General features: G+C 38.7%; 1 protein-coding gene across 1 annotated transcript in view; it reads right to left on the bottom strand.

Moving 5' to 3' along the window:
• Positions 1–19,422: 19,422 nt before the first annotated feature.
• ngfrb (nerve growth factor receptor b) overlaps positions 19,423–24,881 on the bottom strand; it is a 35,902-nt gene continuing 30,443 nt past the window's right edge. Inside the window, exon 6 of the mRNA XM_039616533.1 lies at positions 19,423–24,140. Coding sequence (XP_039472467.1) covers positions 23,797–24,140 — 344 coding nt within the window. The 3' untranslated portion in view covers positions 19,423–23,796. The remainder of the gene's footprint in view (positions 24,141–24,881) is intronic.

The following is a 24,881-nucleotide window of genomic DNA, read 5'->3' as shown; positions in this document are numbered from 1 at the left end:
CTGTTGGGGTGGGGTGAAATGTATCATTGTTAGCCAATATGTCGTTAGCGCTGTGGGATGAGACCTACAGCAGACATAACACCGGTTAACACGTATGCACAACATCTAATTTATCATTGCTGTTGTGGTACAAGTGTTCAAAGAAGGGCATTATGTCAAATACCTGGTAAGATGTGTAGAGCTGTTATAGCTCATATTTCATGTCTCTTAATTCTAATGTTGTTAATTACTTCTCATAGAGTTATAGTCTACTTAAAAACCAAAAGTATACCCATGTGTTTATGACTGGTACTTAAGAACTGTATTTCTCATACAACTACTTTCCTCCTTTGACAGTGAGTAGGCTACTGGGAGGTTAATTGTGTGGCTCATGTGGTATTAAAGTCAATGAGCGAACATGAATGAGAGAGTAAAACAAAGACTCACAACAAACAATGTAAAGGTCGCACTGGAACTGATATCCTGCAAGTCATTATTTGGCAGACATCTCTTCTTTTCTCTCAGTCTTATAAAATGTAATGTAATGCGTTGGCTATTCAGTCCATGTAACTTTCACGTGGGATAACAAGACAGGTTTGGTGAGAAAGTGCATGACACTTCAGGTATCTACTAATATCTGAAGGCAATGAGAACGTGCAGTTTCAAATATAACTTAAAGTCATCCTGACAGCTGTAAATAAAGAAACATTAGAAAGACAGGGTTGTGAGTGGGGCTGAGGTGATACGCATCATCCTTCAAAAAGAATATTGCATAGAACTGCTGACAGTGGCTAAAAGTCCAGTCTCAATCTAAATCTCTAAATCTCAGGCCCTCAAAATGTATCCTGCTTGTATGCTTGAATCTCTTTAATCCTTTCCTTGTTGCTCTCATATCTTCTTTTGCAGCCCATTTATCCCTCTTCTTCTTTATGCAATCTACCCTGTACCTAACCGAATTAACTAAATGCAGTTTTTGGAACAGATTTAGACCCACCTACATATGTCAAACCTAACAACATCCATGTGTGGTGAGTCATATCTTATCTTTGATTTGCAAACTGTCATACAATCACTTTATAGGGCTCTCCTTGATCTAGGGCAGGGGTGTCATACATAAGGCCTGCCAGCCAGAAGCGACCAGGCAAAGACTCCAATCATAGCTTTACGCAGCTTTAGAAAATGTGAAGAAGGGCATAGATTTTGGGCTTCTAATTATATTTTTATAGGTTTTACAGCTTTTCGCACTGATAATGACCTACCCCATGGTTATTGATACTACACCAACTGTTTCTGTAATTTTCACATTTATTTCTTACAACTTAAGAAAGAGTTATACAAAGAGATACATTTACTACAGCAACATTTCTTTACCATTTGAAAAACTGAGGCGTACTGTTGAAATTAAAATGTACTTATTAAGATGTCTAAGAGATTACATGTGTAATTAACTTCTTTACACTAACACACAGAGAAGCTTCACTGGTCTGGCCTACTTAAATTCATAGAGGACTGTATGTTATCGACAATGTAAGATGAGTTTTAATAATCCTGATTTTGAGAGTTCCTACACACACACACACAAACACAAAGGAAGCTGTTGGACTATGCTAAAACAGAGGAGTGTGCATTTATTTCTGCATTTAAAGACCTCCTGCAGAAAATGCAAAAAGTAAGATGGTGAGAGGAAAGGAGCCTGTGGATGAGAGATGAAGGAAAATATGAGCGACAGCTTGTTGACTTTTACAAGTTGGAGTGGGCTCAGTGGGGTAAATTGGATTCCCTTACTAAATCCCATGTGTGGTATGTTGGAGGGGTCGGCTAGGGTTCCATCTGATGTTTGACCTTTTTCATGGCACTAGCAGTGACCACTTATGCACCAGAGGTCACAGAATAATTACATCTATTCTGGAGTCTGTTTGGACACTTTGACCTATTTTTGGTTTTCAGATTTGTAGTTTCCAAAATTCTTGCAACAAGTATGCTCATATGGCTCTTGATTTTTTATCAATTTGTTTGATTCTGAATAAATATTCCATTTTTTTGTTGATGTGTTCTGGGCAATTTAACAAAAATATTTCATTTGGAAGCTCTGTGCATGTTTCTGCGCAATCAGAAATTAGAGGAAGTTGTAGTTTTCTTCTTGTTTACAAACCTTTTGCTTTGGTAAAACCTTTCTTGCAAAAGAAATATCCGCCTGTTTCTGCCCAGAGTAATTAGGTTTCCCTGGTGAACTCTATACTCCTGAGAAGGCTGGACAGTCCTGGGACTGAAGTCATGAAACTTGATGGAGCAAACCATGTGTGAAAAATCAACACTTTGTAAAGTAAAATATATATACCGTGACTTTATCCATGCTGTGTTATCTGTGGATTTACTATGACATCTTTACTGTCCTGAAAATTAGTCACAAGTGTGTAATGATATCTTTATAGTATTTCCCAGCAATCTTCTTTATTAACAATATCATGTCCAACTATAACTCAAACGTAGGAAAACCAAAAATCCCCAAAACTCAAACTACTCATTGTTTACTTGCCTTTCTTTCCTACTGTTGCTCCACTATTGCATTGTATTAGGTCATGTTCATCCACTGATGAATGTCACAAAAATCCATTAGATAGAAAATGTAATGACTGTAAATTATTTTGTCTATGACAAGCCGTTTCCACCAGGCTTTCATTTGAAATATTAGATCAGGGGTTTACCAGAGGGCTTCCACTTACCATCTGGTTTTGCTGTCAACTCATGACTGCTTCCTTTACTGTTTAAACCTGTACCGATTTGTGTCTTGCTAAAGATTTAAACATTTTTATAGGGCATTACCTTTTTGTGTCACCAGTAGTAATAAATCAAATCTTTTAGTGTAAAATTTACATGTTTTTTATTCTTTGAGAAATTCCTACCTACTCCCACATCTTCTCACATCTTGCTTTTTGGTGCACCTCAATGTTCTATATCCCTGTAATGTACAGTACTTGGACAGCAGTTGTACAGCATTGCATTTTGTTGCTGGAATTGTATCCTTATTGAGTAAAAGCTGTATAATAGCTTATTTGTGTGACAGCTTCCCAAAAGTGAAGGCAAAATATTTTGATTAAGTCATGTGACTAGTTGCAGTACAAGTCAGAAACCACACTTTCAGCAAAGTGAACTAATTAAATTCATTTGTCTGAGAGTTTGTTGTACTTTTTATAGTTAGTTAAGATCATTAGTATTAATCCTATTAGACAACAAGCAGTCTAACATTAGCTGCTTGGGGGGGGGGAAGCAGCCACAATAATGTGAAAAACTAAGTACACTCCTACTGCTTCCACAGAAATTGAGAGGGTGAGTAGCAGTTAGGTTTAGCTTATAAAATGTAAATGCTAAACTGGCACAAGCTTGATGCTGCTATGTTAGCTAATTATAGGCATATTTCTCATCTTCCTTTTATCTCAAAAATTATTGAAAGAGTAGTTGTAAAACAGCTGACTAATCATCTGCAGAGGAATAACTAATTTAAAGAGCTTCAGTCAGATTTCAGAGCTCATCAAGGTGCAGAAACAGCTTTAGTGAAGGTTAGAAATGATCTTCTTATGGCCTCTGACAGTGGACTCACCTCCTGCTAGACCTACTGCTGACCATTATATTTTATTACAGCGATTAGTGGGTGCTGTAGGTATTACAGGTACCGCACTACAGTGGTTTGAATCATATCTACCTATTAGACTCCAATTTGTTCATGTAAACGGAGAGTCCTCTTCACACATTACGATTAATTATGGAGTTCCACATGGTTATGTACTAGGTCCAGTTCTATTTACATTATACATGCTTCAGTATCATTAGAAGGCATGGCATACATTTTCACTGCTATGCAGATGATACCTAACTTTATCTATCCATGAAGCCAGACAACACACACCAATTAGCTAAACTGCAGGAATATCTTAAAGGCATAAAGACCCACATCACCTCTAATTTTCTGCTTCTAAATTCAGATAAAACTGATGTTATTGTAATTGGCCATAAAGATCTTACAAATATGGTATCTAGCCCAATGGATGGTATGACCTTGGCCTCAGGTAACACTATGAGGAATCCTGGAGTTGTTGTTTTAACAAGCACATGTCCTTCAATAGGCAAATTAAACAAATAAAAAAGACTACTTCCTTTTTCCATGTTTGCAATATCTCTAAAATTAGAAATATCCTGTCTCAGAATCCCGATGAAAAACTAGTTCATGCATTTATTACTTCTAGGCTGGACTACAACAATTCGTTATCATCAGGATGTCCTGAAAGCTCCCTGAAAAGCCTTGAGCTGATCTGAAATGCTGCAGCAAGAATACTAACAGGAACTAGAAAGTGAGAACATATTTATATGTATTCTACATCTTTCATATGTATATAAATTAGGTTTCCATATGTGTAAATATTTAAAGTTTACCTTTATCATTCTCCCACCATAAATCAAATAATTCCTAGGCATTGAAATATTTCTGATTTTTCATTAAAAATGTTTCATTAAAAATCTTAATTGGTTTGATAGGTGAATAGGTTTTAATAGGTGTAAAATACTGAAATATATCTAAATGTAAAAACAGTTAATCACAGTCAATTTAACTTTAAGAATATGTGTGTGGTGTTAAAAATTAAAATACTCTTTCTAGTTTTCAAGTCATTTAAACACATTATATATGGTTTTCTGGGCATTTTCAATTTATTTAAAATGCTTTTAGCTAATTTGCCTACATACTGATAATTAAGTTTAGAGCAAGAATTAGGCCAGAAGCTCATGGAGTGAGTGATGGACTTGATGAAGGATAATGACAACGCTCCTGCTTCCTTTTTCCACTGTGTCACCATGTTTGCTTTCCTCTGCCTCGCCCCACTCCAAAACACTTCACTCCCTCCAACAGTGACCATGGGCTGTTTATCGACTTGCTTCTTCTTCCTGTTTGTGGTACTAAGAGGATGAAATTAGATCTGCATCAGCGAGGATTTGAGATAAATTGGGCAGCGGATCGGTCCAAATTCGATTTGCTCTAGGTTTCGGGGGGGTAGTTCTCCATCGTAGAGTCGATAAGAACACCAGTCTGACATTGACAAAGACTGAGCGAATGCAGTTCTTTTAAGGTGTGGTGCAATTAATCAGTCCATGTATTTGGATGAGACAGAACTTAAGCATGCGAAGAGTCAGACTTTTGAGGTCACTTGTAGTCATGCGTGTGACCCTGCTGCCAGGATTAGTGATTGGTTGCCTTTGGCCCAAACTAGACCTCATCCCTCACTGCATGCTGTACTCTTCTGTAGTGCCATTGGATGGGCCCAAATGGTTGCGGCACACGGGGGTAAACTCCCGCTCCCATTACAACTCCCGGGAGAGAGGGGTTTGCTCCTTAGCTTCATTGTATGTTTAGGAGATGGGGTGTGGATCTCACTCTTTTCACCGTCCCACTTTGATCTGACTCCAGTTCGAGACAGCTGATACCACAGATGAACTTGACACTCAACTGCTGCCTCTGTAGAAATCTGGAATGGCAAGAGGAGAATGGGATTGAGAGGAACGGGCCTGAAAGCCAGTGTATCTGCTGTTTTGTGTGCCAGACAGACGCAATGACCCTCTTGGTTAAACTCAGCTGAAAAGGTCACAGCTCATACTGAACAAGAGAAAAGCCCAGAGGGTAAACAAATGTCTCTGCATTTTTATTATGTCATTTTTTTTTGTCACAGTCCTCTATAAATCTATATAAATTTGTATCAGCATCCTGATTATCAAACCATGATATGGAGGAGAGGATGTTTTAACATTCATTTAAGGCTTTAACAACATTATTTAGATATAATTTTTAATGGACAGTGAGAAAGCAAGTGGGCTCTACATTGTTGGTGACGCTAGACAGAGCAGCTCTCTGTCTTTAGCAGTGCATTATACTGCTAACTACTCAAAAAGTTACATATTATTAAAAGTTAACTACAAGTGAATTCTAAAAAAAAGTCTATATCTAACGTTAAACTCAAACCAATTAAAGATGAGATAGGGCTGCTTCTTCCCTCACAGTTTTCTCAATGCCTTGTGGCTAACAGATCTGTTAACTATACTATTCTATTTCATCTCATTACCATTTAGATGATGGCTTAAATGTACAAATATACAGCTCTAGAACTTGTAACACAGCATTTGATAAATAGCAGTTCAAGACCAGTAACTTCAAACTGGGACTGCTAAAAGGTGTCCAGTGAAGAATGGCCTAAAATGTCCCTGTAGCTCACGTCTTTGTGCAGTCAAGGGAAAAAGACAATTTTACACAGAACTCGGTGCAGGATCTTTCCACAGCAGTTAAATGATAAGGGGCAGCCAGGTGCTGCTAATGAAATGCACTTGATTAAATGATCATCTGCAAGAGTGAGCACCACTGTTAAAGCAGAGGTTGTGGCTGTTTGCTGGTCTGGAGGATTCAGGTGTGTGTTAGCACAATGCAACAATCTATTAGGAAGTGGACGTGCCAGCAAATTCATCCCAGGGTCAGACTGTGTGTGTTCAGGTACACTGCAAAAATCCCAAACACCAGACTCTATAGGCCTTAGTTAGTATGTTAAATGATCAAGTTAATAAATTATGTTAAATAAGAAACTTCATAAAGTTAAAGTAGAATTAGAAAAAGACTGAACAAGTATGGCTTTTCTGGTTTCCAAGAAAAATGAAAAAAGGCCAGGTTTGGCCATAATCAACAGTGCCGCATTTACCAAAATTAGTTCTGTCAGCATTAATCTTGTTAAAATGACGTTAACGATATAACCGCATTAAAGCTGTAAATCTCCGCGTTGACACCGTGCAGCCCCACGCACGGGGTGATCTGCGTTAACTCGCTAAGGGAGATTTGCCGCGTTAATGCAGTCATGGCGTTAACGTTATTTTAACAAGATTAACACTGACAGCACTAACCAAAATACAAGCACGGTAGTGGTGGGCTGATGATTTGGGCTTGTTTTGCAGACACAGGACTTGGACACCTTGTACTCCCTGAGTCGACCATGAACTCCTTTGTAGACCATCTGTCAGACAGCTGAGGCATGGCTGACACTGGGTTGTGCAACAGGACAATGATCTTAAGCACATCAGTAAATATACCAAAACAATAGGCTGAAAAAGAAAAGACTCAAGTTTCGGCAAAGACCCAGTCAACTCTATCTAAACACTGTGATGGGTAATGCTTAAGAGGGCTGTGCATGAATAAATACCCACAAACCTCAATGAACTGAGGCAAAATAGTAAAGAAGAGTGGTCCAAAGTTCTGCACAATGATGTGAGAGACTGGCAAGGAGAATAACTTTTCTTTTTAGTTATGGCTGCTCGAGGTGGTTCCACAAACTAATGAATCATGGGGTGTACTTAGTTTTCCACAGGACTCTCTGCACTCCTGTGAAACCTTCATTTTCATATGACTGTACTTGTTAATTTTGACCCAGTGAACAAAGATTCAAAAAGACGTTCAAAGACTTTGTTTTGTCATGGACTGAGTTTGTCTATAGTTCTGACAGCTGTGTTTCTCCCAAAGGAATGTTTCAGAATGAATGAGATTTCTGAAAAATTCATTGCTAGGTGTCCGCAGGTGTGACAAGATGGGCCCGACAAACATTTTTAACAGTGCTCTGCTATTGGGCAACTGGTTGGAGCCATCAGTAAATTGAGCCTCTCTAAGTTAAATCTGAATGAAGGGCTTTCAAACAGCAGATACCCCAGAAATCCAGCGGGATTCATTGGAGCATTCAAAGACCCTTGTTTCCTGCATTTTGGTATTTCAGTCATTCTCATCTTTGTCTCTCTGTGTACATGCTTAACTAAGTTTATAAAATGTCACTCAGGTGTTTACAGTTTGACTTCAGGCTTCACCCACGATTCAGAGTTTCTCAATGTAGACTGCAAACATCACACACAGACAAGCTGCAACGTATTCTGCCTCAGGTCAGCACTAAACTGTTGTTGGCCGAATGGGCTCCTGCCTGTCATCATGAACATACCTAAAGAATCTGCTGGAAAGAAACCTATATTTGTGAGATTCCTCAATATTTAAGGTTATACTAAGTACTATCTTTGCTTTTTAAAGGATGCATTCAAAACTCATTAGTTACAAATCATATAGTACAAATGACTGATCTGACATAATTTGTATATTGTGGAATCTTTTGTTTTTGTTAGTATTTTAACTTTTGTTGTTTTTTGTACAGTGGTTTTCTTGATTCACTAGCTTCTATCAAGCTTAGTATCAATATCTTCATGGGATATAAGCACAGGGATGAAGTACCAAAACCCACAGGCTGTTTCTCTTTCTGGGATGCCTAGATAAATGTGAGAAAGGTCTATGTTATACTAGAGATCTGTATTATCTTTTGGAGTACAATAATCTGTTCCTGTGCCTTTTTTCCCCACATCCACAGTGCAATGTTACATCACTCCTTTATTTAGAAACCATATCAATGTGACATCATGACCATCACTCTATACCTGCATTCACCACAGACACGTCTGGCTTGGACTGAAACTGAAGCTTGTGTATTGTATGAAGTGTAGGACATCGCTGCTTGTCATTGGCTATTCTGAGGACGAATCAGATTTCACAGAGCTGAATCCAGTTTCCTGTAGTCTCATACCACTTGGTTAGCAGGTTTTGGCCAAAAAGATACAATATGTGCTATTTTTTTGCATTCATTTTCTTTCTTACGGATGCAAGAATCACATAGCAATTGCCTATCATTACCTTTTAATGACCAACAGGGGGCGATACCTGTCAGAACTTCCCATTCTATAGAAGTCTATGGAAAAACACCCCTTCGACCTCATGTAATTTCTCCAAATTAATCATTTGCTTTAATGGCCCTGCAGACTGTAATATTTCAGCACGTATGTATGCATGGATGTATGTAACTTTCACTGAAATGTGGGTTATGTTGTTCTGTTGTAATACCTTACATGTTCTCCTTGGTGCCACAATGAAAATAGCTGAAAAAGTTATCATACAAACACAGCAGACTTAAAAAATAAATAAAAAATAAAACTTTTTTCTACTTTTTCTTTTTCTTCCTCCATGCATTTTTGCACATTAACCCTTTTTCTATTTTGTCTGGGGGTTTTTTGAGGGGGAGGGGGTCTCACATTATAAGATGATCTTCCTAATATTGTGATAGTGTCCAAAATATGTCCCAAGCTATCTTTGGTGGCTGCTTCTCAAACTGTGCCAACTGAAGCTATGACCAGTTCTTTTATGTTTGTTGTGTTTCTGCATTACAAAACTGTAATAGTCTGAATAAAATCCTGATCAAGTCTTCTTTGTCTGACAGAACAAGAATTTAAGGACCAACAAAAAATCTAGAGTTTTTGCAGCTGGAATCTGGACTTTCTCTTTTTGCCATTAATACTGCTAAAATTTCAACCTTTAAATGTGCTTAAACCGTCACAAGTGTACGACACACAGTTGATACAAAACGTCTTATAGAGAGCTATGCTGTCTTTCCTTCTCAAGTTACCTTCTCTAGTGACAGCTAAACAGCAAAAACTTGAAAACTACTGAAATCTTTACTGGTGGCACAAAGCTGTAGCTGCAGTAAAATCCCTAAAATGGTTGAGGTACTCAGAATCCTTAATAGCAATAATGACAGGTAACAATTTCAGCAATATTGTCCAACAGAAAGAAAACATGCAGCATTATCAATGAAAATCTATCTAAACAGTCTATAAAAAGGCACTTGACAAATGTTTGAAAAGCTCCCACATGTTGAGACTGTTTTCATAATATGATTATGATTATAATATAATATGATTTTGAATTTCACATTTAGTGGTAGAAAGCATTAAAGTCATTCTTCATTGATTTGTGCAGTATTGCCATCAATAAACCAGGGCACCTGTACCTGTAGGTGCAGAACTCGGGTGCCACGTTGGAATTGTTACTGCGCTGCAGATCATTTTTCCGTTATGGCATGAAGACTCTGTTGGTTCAGTGACTCACTTGTCAGAAAGCATTAACAAAAGAACCAAAGGGAGGAAACGTACAAAATATTCACATGAATGTCCGATTAGGCTAGTCAGCTCTCTGAACAATGCGCTCTGCCTGTGGCTGATGTTTTTTGTTACAGCGACCAATAGACAGATTTCCTCTTTCAAACCAGTTTCCTGGCTAAAATGCCTTCTAATGGCACAGTGTGGCACAAATAAAAAAGTTGAGGTTATGTGGCCTTACACCAAACGGGATTAAACCCGTAATGTTTTCCACGAATTTACGTGACAAACAAATAAACCCCTTTCAATTCGCCACAAAGCCGCTTCAAGGAATGACTCCCCGGTTAAGAGTTTCTGAAAGACTTTGGATTGTGTTAGCGCTCGTTATTTTGTCACTTTCAGCTGGGCTTTATGATTAACGAACGTGGAATGACTGTGGACAATTAAAGCCAACGCGTGTTCCCGCTTTTAAGATTTACCACCTGCTTCAAGGCCGCAGACATTTTACAGCCTCTCAGTCAACAAAGTTCTGTTTGACCTCAGAAAAAATTAACAGGAGCTGAGTGTACTTGATGCCTCTTTAATGAATTTCCAAACACCACAAATATTATTATTCAGAGATAGACTTCTCAGTGTGATTGATGAGCAAACTGACAGGAGTAGAGTTTAGAGAAAAGAGAAGGGGTTTCCAGGGAATTCTAAAGAAAGAAGATGCTGCATTGTCTACAGAGAGGAAAGACGGAAAGGAAAGGAAAGGACTGAAGGAGGAATTGTATAATAGACTGACGTGGAAGGAGGTGAAAAATGGCTCTATTATGGGCCTAATAGAATTTCCCTTGTTCCCAGAGGAAAACAGAATGGACTCTCCCTCCTTCCCACTTTGCCTCTCCATCCCCTCATCCTTCCATTTGCTTGCAGCTGAGGCATAATTTCATCACTCCTCACTTAATTGTGTGCATTGCTGGCAGGGCCCGACTCTCTGTTCCAGCAAACACAGGGCAGGTGGGAGAGGAGGAAGAAGAGCAGAATAATAGAACAGAGTGGGAAACCACAGCACTTCATTTTTATAAATGGACAGCTTGTAAAAGCAGTGGGTTACATGGTCCCCTCTGAACAGTCAAGTATAAACACAGTAGAAGACTGAGTGAGATCCCTAAGAAATGCTGTCTCACACAGGACGGACTTACAGTTAGATTAGATTTGTGTAGTTAAGTAAAACATTAGGTAGAGTTAAAGGGGACGTGAAATGCTACACACATAAAGGCTAATTTGCATCTCTGAGCCCTGCTCTCAAAAACAGACATAGATGTAACTGTCTGTGAAGCTGGAGTTAAGAAATAAGTGCTTAAAGTTTAAGCTTGAAAAACATTTTTAGCGCCATCTTCTGGCAGCGTGGAATGCGATGTTAAGTGGTTGATTGGTTGCCAAAGATTGGTTGACTTACATTAGTTTATGTTAGCTAGCTAGTGAAGAAAAAGGAAGGAAAATAACAACACTAAAACTGAAAATTAGTTAAGTAGATCACTTTTGTGCTTCCCCTGGCTGCAAAAAAGAGGTTAAGTTAAGAAACCGAGAATATACTGTCTGCCTCTGTAGCAGTAATTGGCCGTTTGGCTAGCTGCACTCAAACAGGAAAATCCAACTGTTAGCACTTAATGAGGACTCTGTGAAGGAGAGCCTGTTTGAGTGCAGCTAACTGAAAAGCGAACAGCCACTCGCTGCTAAAGAGGCAGAGTGAAAGTGGACAATATATCCCTGGTTTCTTAACACTAAACTAATTGTTGCAGAAAACGGACAGCACAAAAATGATCCCCTCAAACTGATATTTAGTGTCCTTATTTTCCACTGAGTTCTCGATTCTGTCGCTATTTAGCTAAACCAACCAACATGACGTCATGTTCCTCACTGACAGGAGATGGCACTGAAGATGCTTTTATAAGTTAAACTTTAAGGACTTATTTCTTAAATCCAGCTTCACAGACACTTACATCTGTTTCAGTTTTTGAGAGCAGGACTCCGTGATGTAATTTAGCCTTTATATGCGCAGCGTTTCATTTCCCCTTTAACCTGCCAGTTTAATAAGACATTTTGCTGCGGTGCACTTTGGTTTATTTTCCTCATAAAAAAGTAAATGTTTTGGTAAGATCAGAGGAAATAAAATGATTCAAAATCATTTGGGTTGTTACGAGTATTGCATCTCAAACCCACCCTGTCCATCCTTTCATGTAATATTTACAAAACACTACACGAGCTCAAACAGACCCTCAAGTTCACGCCCATATGTATCTGAAAAAAGAAAGACAAAACCCCACTCCACTTCGATTTCCATGTCAAGACATTAACCTTTGACCTCAGCGTAGATCAGTCACCTCCCTTCTGCTGTTCCACCCAGTACAAGCGTTTTGTTACTTTCAAAGGCCGCACCTTGTGTTTGATCTCCTGTTACAGTCGACTGTGACCAAAGAGAACACGTGTGCACTCATCTGGAGAAATCTGCGGAGCCGCTACAGTCAGCCGTTTATCATCACGCATGTCTTCAGAGTTCCTCACTGAGATGCTCTGCACTCGGCCATAAAGATGAAGATGCTTTTGACCCTTGACCTCATCTCACTGGCTGTTTTTTTTTGTTTTTGTTTTTTTCCAGAGAGCACCCCACTAAGATGTAAGACACACACGAGGCACAGAGGTTACAAGATTGGGGTCAAGTATTTTAGGCAGTCCAGTATATCTCTGTAAAACCAATGAAATGATTGTTAGTTTTTCAGGCCTTATGGTGTAGTTACTGTATTAACACTCAGGCATAATACAAACTGAGAGGCAGCACAGTGAACAGCCATATTCATGCTGAGCAAGTCCCAGAAGCAGCTGGTAGTTAAATATTGCTCACAGTGTTTTATGAAGAGGTTAAGCATTCACTGTGTAAATATGTCTTTTTATTTTACCAACCATATTTTTTTAATGACTGAAACTGTTTCAACAGAAAGTATTAATCGTCGACTTTTATAAACTTTTTTTTTTTATAGCATGTCATAGTTTTAGTTTATGGTATTAATCATTAACATTCTCTCTCTCTTGTATACTTCTCACCTTATATCTTCTGTGGGTTTTTTTTTTTTACCTGTTTCTTCCTCTGTCGCTAGCTTCTCAATTTGTACTCCTTTCCTCTGTTATTTTGATCATTGCTTTTCTTGTGCATAATTTTTGGATTTTATTCCTGTTTTTGTCTGTTTTCCCACCTTTTTTATATCCTGCCGAGGTAGTTTCACCCATTGGCAGGATAAAAGTTGGATGTCGCCATTGGCTTGGGAAAGTAAAGCCAATGCAGGACACCCTTGAATCTGTATTTTATTCATATGGCCACCGGGGGTCGGTACCTGTGGTTGCAAAAAGACTTCTGGTCTAATAAAGGCCTCTCGTGTGCACATTGCTCAAGAGTTGTCTGCCATATGTGTGTATATGCAGTGGTGGGAAGGTTACTTTTAAAATGTATTCCACTACAGATTACAGAATACATGCCCCAAAATGTATTTTGTAACGTATTCCATTACGTTACTCAATGAGAGTAACGTATTCTGAATACTTTGGATTGCTTAATATATTATCATGCTTTTTACAACTACATGAATTCACTATTGCTGTGTGATTTATTACTATTACTGAAGGCTACTCGCCATACCAATACCAACTAGATTTTTAAATCTTAATATAAAATGAGTAACAGTAGGATGGACATTAGGTAAGGCTGCACTTTTTGCAGCAATCTCGTATAGAAAACTATTCCGCGCATATATAAAACAGGTCCGCAGCTCCGAACCGTAGTAAAGGGACCTCTGGCTAATACGTCGGGTTCGTAGCTGAAAACTAGCTTTACTTTGTTGTCTGGGTCAACTTTGCTAGCAAGAGAAAGAGAGAGGCGATGGAAAGATGCTCCAACAGAAACTTATTGTTTCGGAGGAAAACAGGAACACAGTGTACAGTCAAGTCTTAATAGCTTACTTACAACTGGGCTCGTCAGGCACTCTTTTTGGCTGCAGTGGTTATTATTATATTTACATGCTTCCATCTCCCGTTTCTGCTCGGTGACAACTCGTACTTTTCCTTTTTCTCTCTCCCTCGTGCTCACAGATACATAACGGGTATGGCAGTCCATTCTCCCTGCAGCACGGACTACACTGCCCATGAGGCTACATTCTTTAGGGCGATGCCTGTAACACTCTGCCTATTGCCTTCATATTAAATAATTTTTTGGAAAATAATTTTTTAAAATATTTCTTTATGTCATTAAAGTGTTTAGAATATGAGTAGGGGTGACATGGGCCGCAAGATTGAGACACAGGCATTAGAGCCTCTTAATGCGTGTTTTGTTTGGGTTTCCACCGGCATGGAATTTATCAAAAATAGAGAGGTCATAGCCTAACGTATGAAACAGGAAAAGACCGCCGTGTAATCCATTTATTTCAACAAAGGAACTGTATTCTGAATGTTACCTTTTTAACCGGTAACTGTAACGGAATACAGTTACTTATATTTTGTATTCTAAATATTTAATGCCGGTACATGTATTCCGTTACTCCCCAACATTGTGTATATGTGATGCAAGAACTGGTCTGGAGAGAAAATATGTACTCCCCGACTGGTTGGTGGGTGGTTCCTGCAGGTTGCATGTAGTTTGTGTGGAAGAACAACTTCCCGTCAAGTGGTAGCAAACCATGAAAGAGTGCATTGCAAAGCAGAAATGGAGAACATTCATCTTCAGAGTAAAAATTGTTTATCGGTTCTTCAGCAAACAAAAAAGTTTCAGTATTTTCACTGTTACTTAGAGAGTAATCGCCAAGTGTTTGTAGACAATCAGTGTCTTTCATCCAAATTATGCACAACCACTGGCGATTTGCCTGCAACCAGACCAACCAGAAGGTTTCCAGCAACTGGTTGGAGAAAACATATTTTTCCCTAGTGACCAATGGTAAGGTTTTCCTTCTACTTAACAGAAGAAATTAATGTGATCTGAAACTCGGTGAAAAGAAAAGAAAGTTTTTAAGTAAATTAAATTTCTACATTTTAACGTTTTTTCTTTTCTCTATTTACCATCTTACTTCCACTCAGATGTGGCATATGGTTCTTCTGCGATTACTATTTGTCATGCTTTTATAATATTTTCATTGCAAAGGTTTCAGAGGCTCACATTTCCGGCCTATCCTAAGGGAGTCCTGTTTCCACATTCTCAATTTTTTCCAGAAGTGATTTGTAGAGTAAATAAGCATGTTATTCTGAGAGCAGCCATATAGCTGCCATTAACATGCTATAAATTCGCCTAGTTAACAGTACAGCAAGGAGATATATAGCTTGGAAATCATTACTTTCTTACAGTTCCCACTCTTATAATTCAATTATTAGTACTCTGTACTTGCTAATTCTTGTTTTCTTTGTTCCATTTATACAACTTTTCTTTAAGTCAGTTATAAGTCAGTTATAAGCGTGTATTTTTGATTAATCTTTTTAACATATCCCTCAAAGAAGATATAGAAAAGAGCTTTGTTATTTAGATTTTTTAACCCAGGCACAATATAGCTTTTTGTTTATTAAATGGTCAGGAACATATGACACAGACATTACTAAATATCACTGATCAACCTTAGTTTGGGGAAGACATTTCTCTTCTTGATTTTTTAAATTCTTTCTTCTCACAGCACCTGATAGTGTACTTGATGATATTAAACATGCACATACCCATAAACACTTACAAGCAATGGGATCTCTGCAGAGTCAGTGTCTTGAGTTGCTCATTGAGAACAGATTTTTTTTGTCCACTAAGCATGCAGCCCAAATTCAAGCGGTCACCAAAACACAACATGGCTTATCCCCTTTCACCACCACATGTCACATTTGCACACATGGTTCTCTTCACACATGGAGCATTCCTTGCTAACGACTCACTGGAGGTTAGCAGCAGTTAGCCGGCAATGTGTTTTCCATTTGAACCACGGTTCACTTAGAAACTGATACTGGGTGATGTTTCAGAACCTGCCGATGTCCCTTGTGATCTGAATAAGAAGAAAGAGATCAAACTGGAAGGAACAAATACAAAGATTAAAGACTATTACATTCAATTTTGACTGGATAGGAAATATCAGGGAGCAGGTTTGTCTTTTCTGGTGTATGTAATATACATAGAATATAAGTACTGGTAGTGCAGTTTTTTACATTTAAATTCTTTGTTATTTATTAGATGTTGTATTCGTGATATTCGTCAGATCATAAGGTGTTTATTTACTTTTCCATACTTTTCCCTTTCAATTATTCTGATGGTTTCATCTGTTAAAATATTTTTTTTCAGAACTGGGTAGGTTATTTTAGATGTTTTCTGGCAAACCAGTGGTTTGTTGTCAGTATTTGGCGATGTTCATTAGCGTATCACTTGATTGCAGACTTCAGCACTGATACACCCACCTCATTCAGCATGTTCCTGACTTTGTTAGATGGCGTGAAGTTGTTCTTAACTATGGAGATAATTTTGTGAATATGCACTGTAGTTTTGATCTGTGGTCCTACAGACCCATTAGTCTTGCTGAGTTAGTCAGGGCAATCATTCTTTTTAAGAATGTACCACGGTGTTGATTTGGCTATTCGTAAAGTTGATCTAACTCTGATTTTAAGTTTTAATCTCTACAATAGGTTTATTTGGGGTTTTCAGCCTATTGATAGCCTGCTTTAATTCATCTTCATCCGCTTTATCCGAGGCCGGGTCGCGGGGGCAGCAGCCTAAGCAGAGAAGCCCAGACCTCCCTCTCCCCAGCCACCTCCTCCAGCTTATCCGGAGGAACACCAAGGCGTTCCCAGGCCAGCCAAGAGATATAATCTCTCCAGCGTGTCCTGGGTCTGCCCCGGGGCCTCCTCCCGGTGGGACATGCCCAGAACACCTCACCCAGGAGGCGCCCAGGAGGCATCCTTGTCAGATGCCCGAACCACCTCAACTGGCTCCTTTCGATGTGGAGGAGCAGCGGCTCTACTCTGAGCCCCTCCCGGATGGCCGAACTTCTCACCCTATCTCTAAGAGAGAGGCCAGCCACCCTTCGGAGGAAGCTCATTTCTGCCGCTTGTATCCCGCGATCTCGTTCTTTTCGGTCACTACCCACAGCTCGTGGCCATAGGTGAGGGTAGGGACGAGATCGACCGGTAAATTGAGAGCTTCGCTTTTACACTCAGCTCCCTCTTCACCACGACGGACCGGTGCAGCGTCCGCATCACTGCAGCCGCAGCACCAATCCGCCTGTCGATCTCCGGCCCTTCTCCCATCACTCGCGAACAAGACCCCGAGATACTTGAACTCCTCCACTTGGGGCAGGAACTCATCCCGACCGGAGAGGGCACTCCACCCTTTTCCGGCTGAGAACCATGGCCTCAGATTTGGAGGTGCTGATCCTCATTCCGCGCTGCTTCACACTCGGCTGCGAACCGCTCCAGTGCGAGCTGGAGGCCTTCACCTGATGAAGCCAAGAGAACCACATCATCCACAAAAAGCAGAGATGAGATTCTGAGGCCACCGGGCTTAAAAGCCCTCCGCCACTTGGCTGCGCCTAGAAATCCTGTCCATAAAAATTATGAACAGAACCGGTGACAAAGGGCAGCCCTGGCGGAGCCCATCACCCACCGGAAACGAGTCCGACTTATTGCCGGCAATGCGAACCAAACTCTTGCAACGGTTGTATAGGGATCGAATGGCCCGTAGCAATGGGCCAGACACCCCATACTCCCGCAACACCTCCCACAGGACACCCCGAGGGACACGGTCGAATGCCTTCTCCAAGTCCACAAAACACATGTAGACTGGTTGGGCAAACTCCCATGCACCCTCAAGTATCCTTGAGAGGATAAAGAGCTGGTCCAGTGTTCCGTGACCAGGACGAAAACCGCATTGTTCCTCCTGTATCTGAGGTTCGACTAACGGACTAACTCTCCTTTCCAGCACCCTGGCATAGACTTTCCCAGGGAGGCTGAGGAGTGTGATCCCCCTGTAGTTGGAACACACCCTCCGGTCTCCCTTCTTAAAGATGGGGACCACCACCCCGGTCTTTAATTTCACTGATATTTATTCAGACCCCATAGTGAGAGTTCTAGTGGAAAGCAGCGAAGTTCAGCACTTGCAATCAAGTCCAGATCTTTTATCAGATTAATTTGTCATGAAACAACAATGGTCTCATCTCATTAAACTGCTTATCAGTCTATTGTTCACTTACTTTTGCGTGTCTGAAAATGAGTTGAATTATAGCTGAAAGTCTTTGCTTCAATTGCATATTGATTGTTTGATTTGAAATCCACTGTGATGGTGTATAGAGGCAAAACTATGAACTGTATCTTTCACAAAATACTTAGAGAACTGACTGCATTCATCACATATACTATGTATAGGATTATTCTTAACAACTCACAATTCTACCTCAAAAAAATCCTGTGGCGTTGCAATATCTGTGCATCTCTACACATAACCAGGTGTTCACACAGTGCAGAAATGATGCATATGCCCATGTATCATTGTGTGTATAGTAATATGTCACTGTAGATTTAGTTGCATTTTTCATTTTGTTCTATTTATTATATCAGATAGCTTTCAAGCCTGTTATGTTATGTTCTGTTATAGTCTATAGAAATCTATTAGATGTTTTCCAACACATACAGTGCACGAATTCCAACAAAAACAATTCATTTTAACCATAAGCTACACTAATCCATCACAATATTTTCACACTTGTAACACTACCACTGAGTTAAGTCCATAGTGGCATAAAATCAGTGAGAACCAGTGTGCTAGAATGTGTCGTTTCATGCACCATTATTCTGTTGTATCACTCACCAGTAAGTCCAGTTGTGTTGACAGGCTGACGGTTTCTATTATGATAGTACCACGTTACCATTTCTGCACTGACCACACACAACCCTCATAATTCATGCTGTCAGTTTGATGAAGGAACTAGTGCAGACTTTGTTTCCCCCCTTTTTAGTCCCCTCCGAGCACTTATTGCTCACTGTGCTGAAACTGTTAAAGCCTCCAGCAATCAGTCTGTCTCATTTGGCTTGAGTTACATATCAGAAGGACTTTAGTGACACTGGAGGAAAAATGCACAGGCCTTCTCCTTGGGACAAAATTCAAAACAATACATTGCTTTTCCAAGATCTAACCATTCTAAAATCACTAAGATGCATAAATATGAGCACTAAAGTCTAAAAAGTAATTATATAAAAGTAATTATATTATATTATTTGTTCATGCAAATTTAAAGACAGAGAAAAATAGAAAGTAGACTATGCCACTTAAAACCATATTTATGAAATTATCAGCCCATATGATTAAATAAATACAAAAAATAATAATTGTCCTATATATTCAGATAATTATTCATTTAACTGAGTACATCTAATTTCTAATGCGCATATTTGTGTGTTTGTGTGTTGTTGGAGCAATACAGAAGATGAGTGCCTTTAAGAGCTTTATTATTGGTTTTACTGCTTGTCTGCAGTATGTTTTTAGCAAATTCACATTAAGTATAGAGCAGTACATGTATTCGTATACAAGGAACAGTGATTTTCAGATGTGTACAGTTCAGTCCTGGTTCTGCTATGAGTCACTATGAGCTACATTACCAGGGCTTTACAGTCAAAAGAAAGCCTTTTACACACAACCCCATTTCATGGTTACTTTTAGCCCTCGGAATCAACAAATATTATTCAGGGAAAAACATCCATATTCAATTGTAGCTTCTGATAGAAGGACACACATTCATTTTATTGTGTTTACCATCCTTTGGTATAATGAAGAAAGAGCTTTCAAGGAAGGCCATTCTATTGCGGTGGATATCATTGAGTACAACTATTAAACTAAAATAATCCCCTTAAGCATCATAAAAACAAAGCAGAGAAGAGGCCCTACAGTTTTTCAGGTGCTCTGGTTCTTGCAGTTTCCAAGAAGAAAAATACTTAATTAACCAGAGCAAAGTTTATATTGACAGTTTCGTGTGAGTCATTTTGTTATTGGTCAGGAAAACTTGTTAGGTCTTAGGCAAAGAGCTTTAACTCTCAGATTAGCAAAAGAACTGGTGCAAATTTTTAAGACATTCAAGACAAATGAGACTTAAGTCACCCTATCAGCCTAGTACCCCCTTGAAAGATGTGCCTTTATGATATATAACATATGCAGTGCAATAGTATATCACATATACACATGTAACAGTATTTATGAATATTGGTACAACTATCAGTTAGTGGTTAATGTAACAGATTATTAACCGATTATATATAACTGATAATTACATATAATCGATTAATGACTTTCAAACGTACTAATTTAGGAAGAGTACTTTTGAATTAAATAATCAGTTAAATGTTTTACCAAGGCAAAATACTCTCATCTTATTACAGCTAGCAGGCAGCTAACTTAGCTTAGCAGGCAGCTAGCTTAGCTCACAAGTTTAATCAATAACAATAAAAAAGTACCCTAGATTAGCATTCGCAATGTTTATTTTTCTAGACAGTATTTCAACTAAATTTTGTTCAATTTGCAGAAAGGCCTAAAGTTAAACAAAATTACATGCAGCTTATGTAAAATTTAAAACCATCAATAGGAATGTGTAGATGCAGACGTGGACGTTTTCCCGCCACTGATGTTTTTTTTCCTTTTGTAGGTATGTGTACAGGTGTATTGTATATCATGTGACATTGTTTCACTTTGTATTTGTTGCATTTTAATGTGTTCACTGTATGTGGTGAATACCTTGGCTGCCAGTCTAAGATCCAGTGGCTTAGCATGAACTGGAACAGCTAGCTTGTTTTACATTTCTCTCTTTGAATTTCCTTTATTGGTTGATGCATCTACATTGAATTGAAAACACAAAAAGTTTGTTTTTAAATGTGTGACAGAAATTGAAGGAGCTTGGCTTGACTGGTCTAGTTCTGTCTAAAGATAATAGCTGAAGCAGTATGGTGCACAACCTCCTGCAACAACGAAGCTACTTATTTTTAGGTTTTACCAGAGGCAACATTTGTTTTGTTCCAGTCTTTGTAGCCTCATTTATTACATTCTATATAGTAATACCCATAGTATCGCTCATGGCATCTAATTCTAAACAAGAAAGGGGATGAAACATTTTCAAAATGTTATATTATTTTTTCGTTTTAGTATTGTTTCTTTAGTGTCCCTAAAATCTAATCTTTTGAATGATATTGCAGCTTATTATTTTAATGATGCTTTAACCTAAGGGTTACTTGGCTGGGTGTCTAACTGGAACATTAGAATCTGTTTAATCCTGAACCATATTAAATGTAGATTGAATTTAGTCTTTTTCTTTATGTTAGTAAAACTGAATAATTTGTTAACTGCCTTAATGAGGCATGGCTGTTCTTTTGTTCCTTTTGTCAACAGAATTATAATATAGTCCTGTTCACATACAGTAAGTATTATACAGTGGCCCCTTCTAGGCTTTAACTAAGATAAAATGTAGAAAAAGACAAATTATTTACAACTGAAATCAATAAAAATAATATTTACAAGTTATAAAAAAAAATACAGTATGGTTAAAATCAAAAATCACATCAGCAGCCGCCTGGAAAGACTCAAAGGCATTTGTGATGCAAAATGTAAATACATAATTACACATTTAAGTGCTACAATCTATAGGACAAAACAGAAATATAATACCATGTACAGTTGTTATTTGAGAATTAAATACAACAACCCTTACAGAGTAATGAGAATACCTTCATTTAAAGTAACACTACAGCATGAAGCACAGTATGCTAGCAATTAGTGACAATCTGTACTCAGTAGCAACTGAGGTTGGTGAGGATGAGGATTTTATGTAGCGAGCTAATTAATCCTTCAAAAATTTTCCAATAAAAAAAATCCAAAAAGTTGAAGCTTTAAATATCAACATAAACACAAAATTGAATATGTTTTGATAAATCCAAACCAAGTTGGCAGAACCAAACACAATGCAGAGAGTGCATAATGTGCTGAAGAGATGAATGCATGCTTACACTTAAACAGTCTAATTAATGCAACTGCCGATTCCTGGGTTTCCCCTTTACATTTAAGTAATCCAAAACTTTTCCACTTGCCCTTGTCTGAATTCATCCCACATCCTTCAACTTGTGTCTCCACTGACTTGCCTTTTATCCGGAGGTCATTGTTCCCAAACAAAGAAGAAACTAGACACCCCTCTTCTTTTTTTCTTTCTCTGTCTTATTAGTCTGTTTGAAGGACTGTCAGTCGCGAGAATCATTACTCTGGATAAACACAGCCTCCTTTGTGTTTTTGTTAGTTGTAGGGTGCTATAACAAATCAAATACTCATGTAATATCACAGTCAAATGAGACACCCTGAGAAATTAAGAAAAAAAATTGAAAATCCTGTCATTTTTCGTTTGCTTCCTGATCATTTACAGCAGTTTATTTACCAGATAACTGGCTGACAATGAGTTGCTACTTTGTGCATGCTGTTTACTGTTAATGTAGTATTTCACTATCTACAGCGTAAATTACAAATCATATAATTGTTAACATAATTAGGCACACAGATATCTAGTATTGGCTACTATTAATGACAACAAACAGTATATGGTCCCTTTGTGACACTGTTCCACACCACATATGGCAGGATCTGATCATTTCTGTGTCCTGTACTATGAATAAGAATGGAAATGCATACATGAGCTAACTGTGTATGCGTTTGTGTGTGTATATGTGTGTGTTTATGTACACTACATGCATGCAAACCTAGATACTGTATTTGGGTATCTATTTCAAGTATGTCTATATCTGGCATGTGCATTTGCCTGCATATCTACATATTGTATACATGGTTGTTACATGAGTTTTGAATTCCACGTCTTTCCCTTTTCTGGGTCAGCATGAAGTCTCTGAGTTTCTGTGTTATGTAGATAGGTCTGAGCACACAGGCTGGAGTCACGTTGCCTCCGTCAGTGACCTGGCCCCACAGTCCACCTGGCTGGCAAAGTCCAGGCGGTTGTTTTAGCACTTGCTGGGGGAAAAAAGAAGAGGAGTCCAGAAGCCACTTAAGATGAAGCTGACACTGAGATAAATGCTACTGCTCCATCTCTTAGATCTAATACAAATATTTGAAAGGACGGTAAACGTTTTTTTTTCCTTCCTTTTTTTTTGAAAGAGAACCAGTTCATTTGAAATGTATCCAAGCATCACTTCCTCAGGTTGTCACATTTGCAAAGATCCAGACATTCAGTGGTATGCAGGCCTCGTCCAGTAGCAGTAACAGGTTCAAGCCATTTGTCAACTTAAATTTAAACAGTCTACTTAAACATGGCATTAAAACAATATAACTTGTGAGTTAGTGTCTGAGCAAAATGTACTTCTCTTTGGTAGCAGAGATGGGAAAGGACAACACAGACTTATTAAAGGGTAGCAATGGCTGGATGAAGATAATATTAAAGATGCAGAGGACCAAACTGGAGAAAGACTAAGAGTCAAGATTTAAAAAATACCTTAACTTCAGGCAGGTAGATATCCAGGCTGCAAGTGGAGTAATTATAGACATTTGTTTGTAAAGCTTCTTTCTTTGCAAATTTGCTGTATATTTTGTGGATAAATGCGGATTTGGTTTCATATAGCGATATCTATCTGTCAGTGTTTGTCTGATTCCCTGTATTATCCCTTAATTTGACATGATTGTTCAGGATTCACGGCACTGGATCATCACTGTGATTGGTAGCTTCATAAGTGAATATAGCATAGAGGAATAGGAGGCCACAGAGGAATATTTTAAGGTTCAGGTGTTAACATGTGAAATCACTGTTGAGCTTTAAAAATAAACAAAAATCACACTACAGAAGTGGCTGTTGTTTTTGCGGCACTTGGGCTGAGCACCAGGCTCTGAGCGATGTCTTCACGATTGATCTTGCGCAGCGCCGTGCACAGCGCTTCCATGCTGGCGCAGTCCTTTCTCGCCCAGTCAGACAGGAGGGCGCAGACCGGATGCTCTTCCTGCTGGAAAGTCGCGATCCGCTCCTCCTCGTATCCGAGAAGAGCCGCCAAGCTGCTCCAGTCGCTGTCGTGCATGTGGTCGCAGTCTTCTCCGTCCGCAGCCCTAAACAGCAGCTTCTCCACTTTCTCTCTGGTGTGGAGAGGAAGAAGCAAACAAGGCTCTTCATCGATGTTGACGACTGCAAAAGGAAAAAAACAAACACAATTATGCAATTTTATTTAAGTTTAAGCACACAGTATACAGCATAATATCTTATTGAACAAAGAAAATATTTTATTCACTTGATGTGATCCACAGAGCAGTGGGAGCTGTGCACAAATAACTACAGGACTGTGAGTCATCATTACTAATCGGATTACTTTCTAAATATAGTTTTTATGCAGACAGTACGTTCTTTGTCAACATCAGTGTCAAACAACAAGCTCTGATTCACCTTTAATGGCCATTAAATGAAGAAAATGCTTCTTGTTCCCAACTTATTCACCTTGCTCTGCCAGCTCATGGTTTTAGGACTCATCACTTTGTCCTGTGCAATAATAACTCTGTCAGTGAGGGACTTCACTCTTTAATATTTATAAAAGTGGTCTGTATATTTCAGATGGCTTTTGCGGTTTAAGTAAATTCATTGCCCTACAATATTTCAGGAGTGCCTCATTAATAAAATTCCCAGAGCTTGCCGAACTAAAATGACTTCTTTATGGTTTCTTGCCTTTACTGGCAGCCAAACTGCAGTTTGTCGAGCCAGACTGACATAGTATATGGTGTTGAATAGGACAGAAAACATTATGATGTCACTCTGACATCACTTCATTTTTTTTCTATGAGCTATTTGTGTAAAATTTCTTATGATTACCACATAATTTTGAAACAAGTTTTGTGAGGCCTTGATGATTTTGATCTTTGAACACCATATGATATT

Source organism: Oreochromis aureus, linkage group 8 (assembly GCF_013358895.1).
Source record: "Oreochromis aureus strain Israel breed Guangdong linkage group 8, ZZ_aureus, whole genome shotgun sequence".
NCBI lineage: Eukaryota > Metazoa > Chordata > Actinopteri > Cichliformes > Cichlidae > Oreochromis > Oreochromis aureus.
The sequence above is the reverse complement of the archived record's forward strand: the minus strand, read 5'-3'. Positions and strand labels throughout refer to the sequence as shown.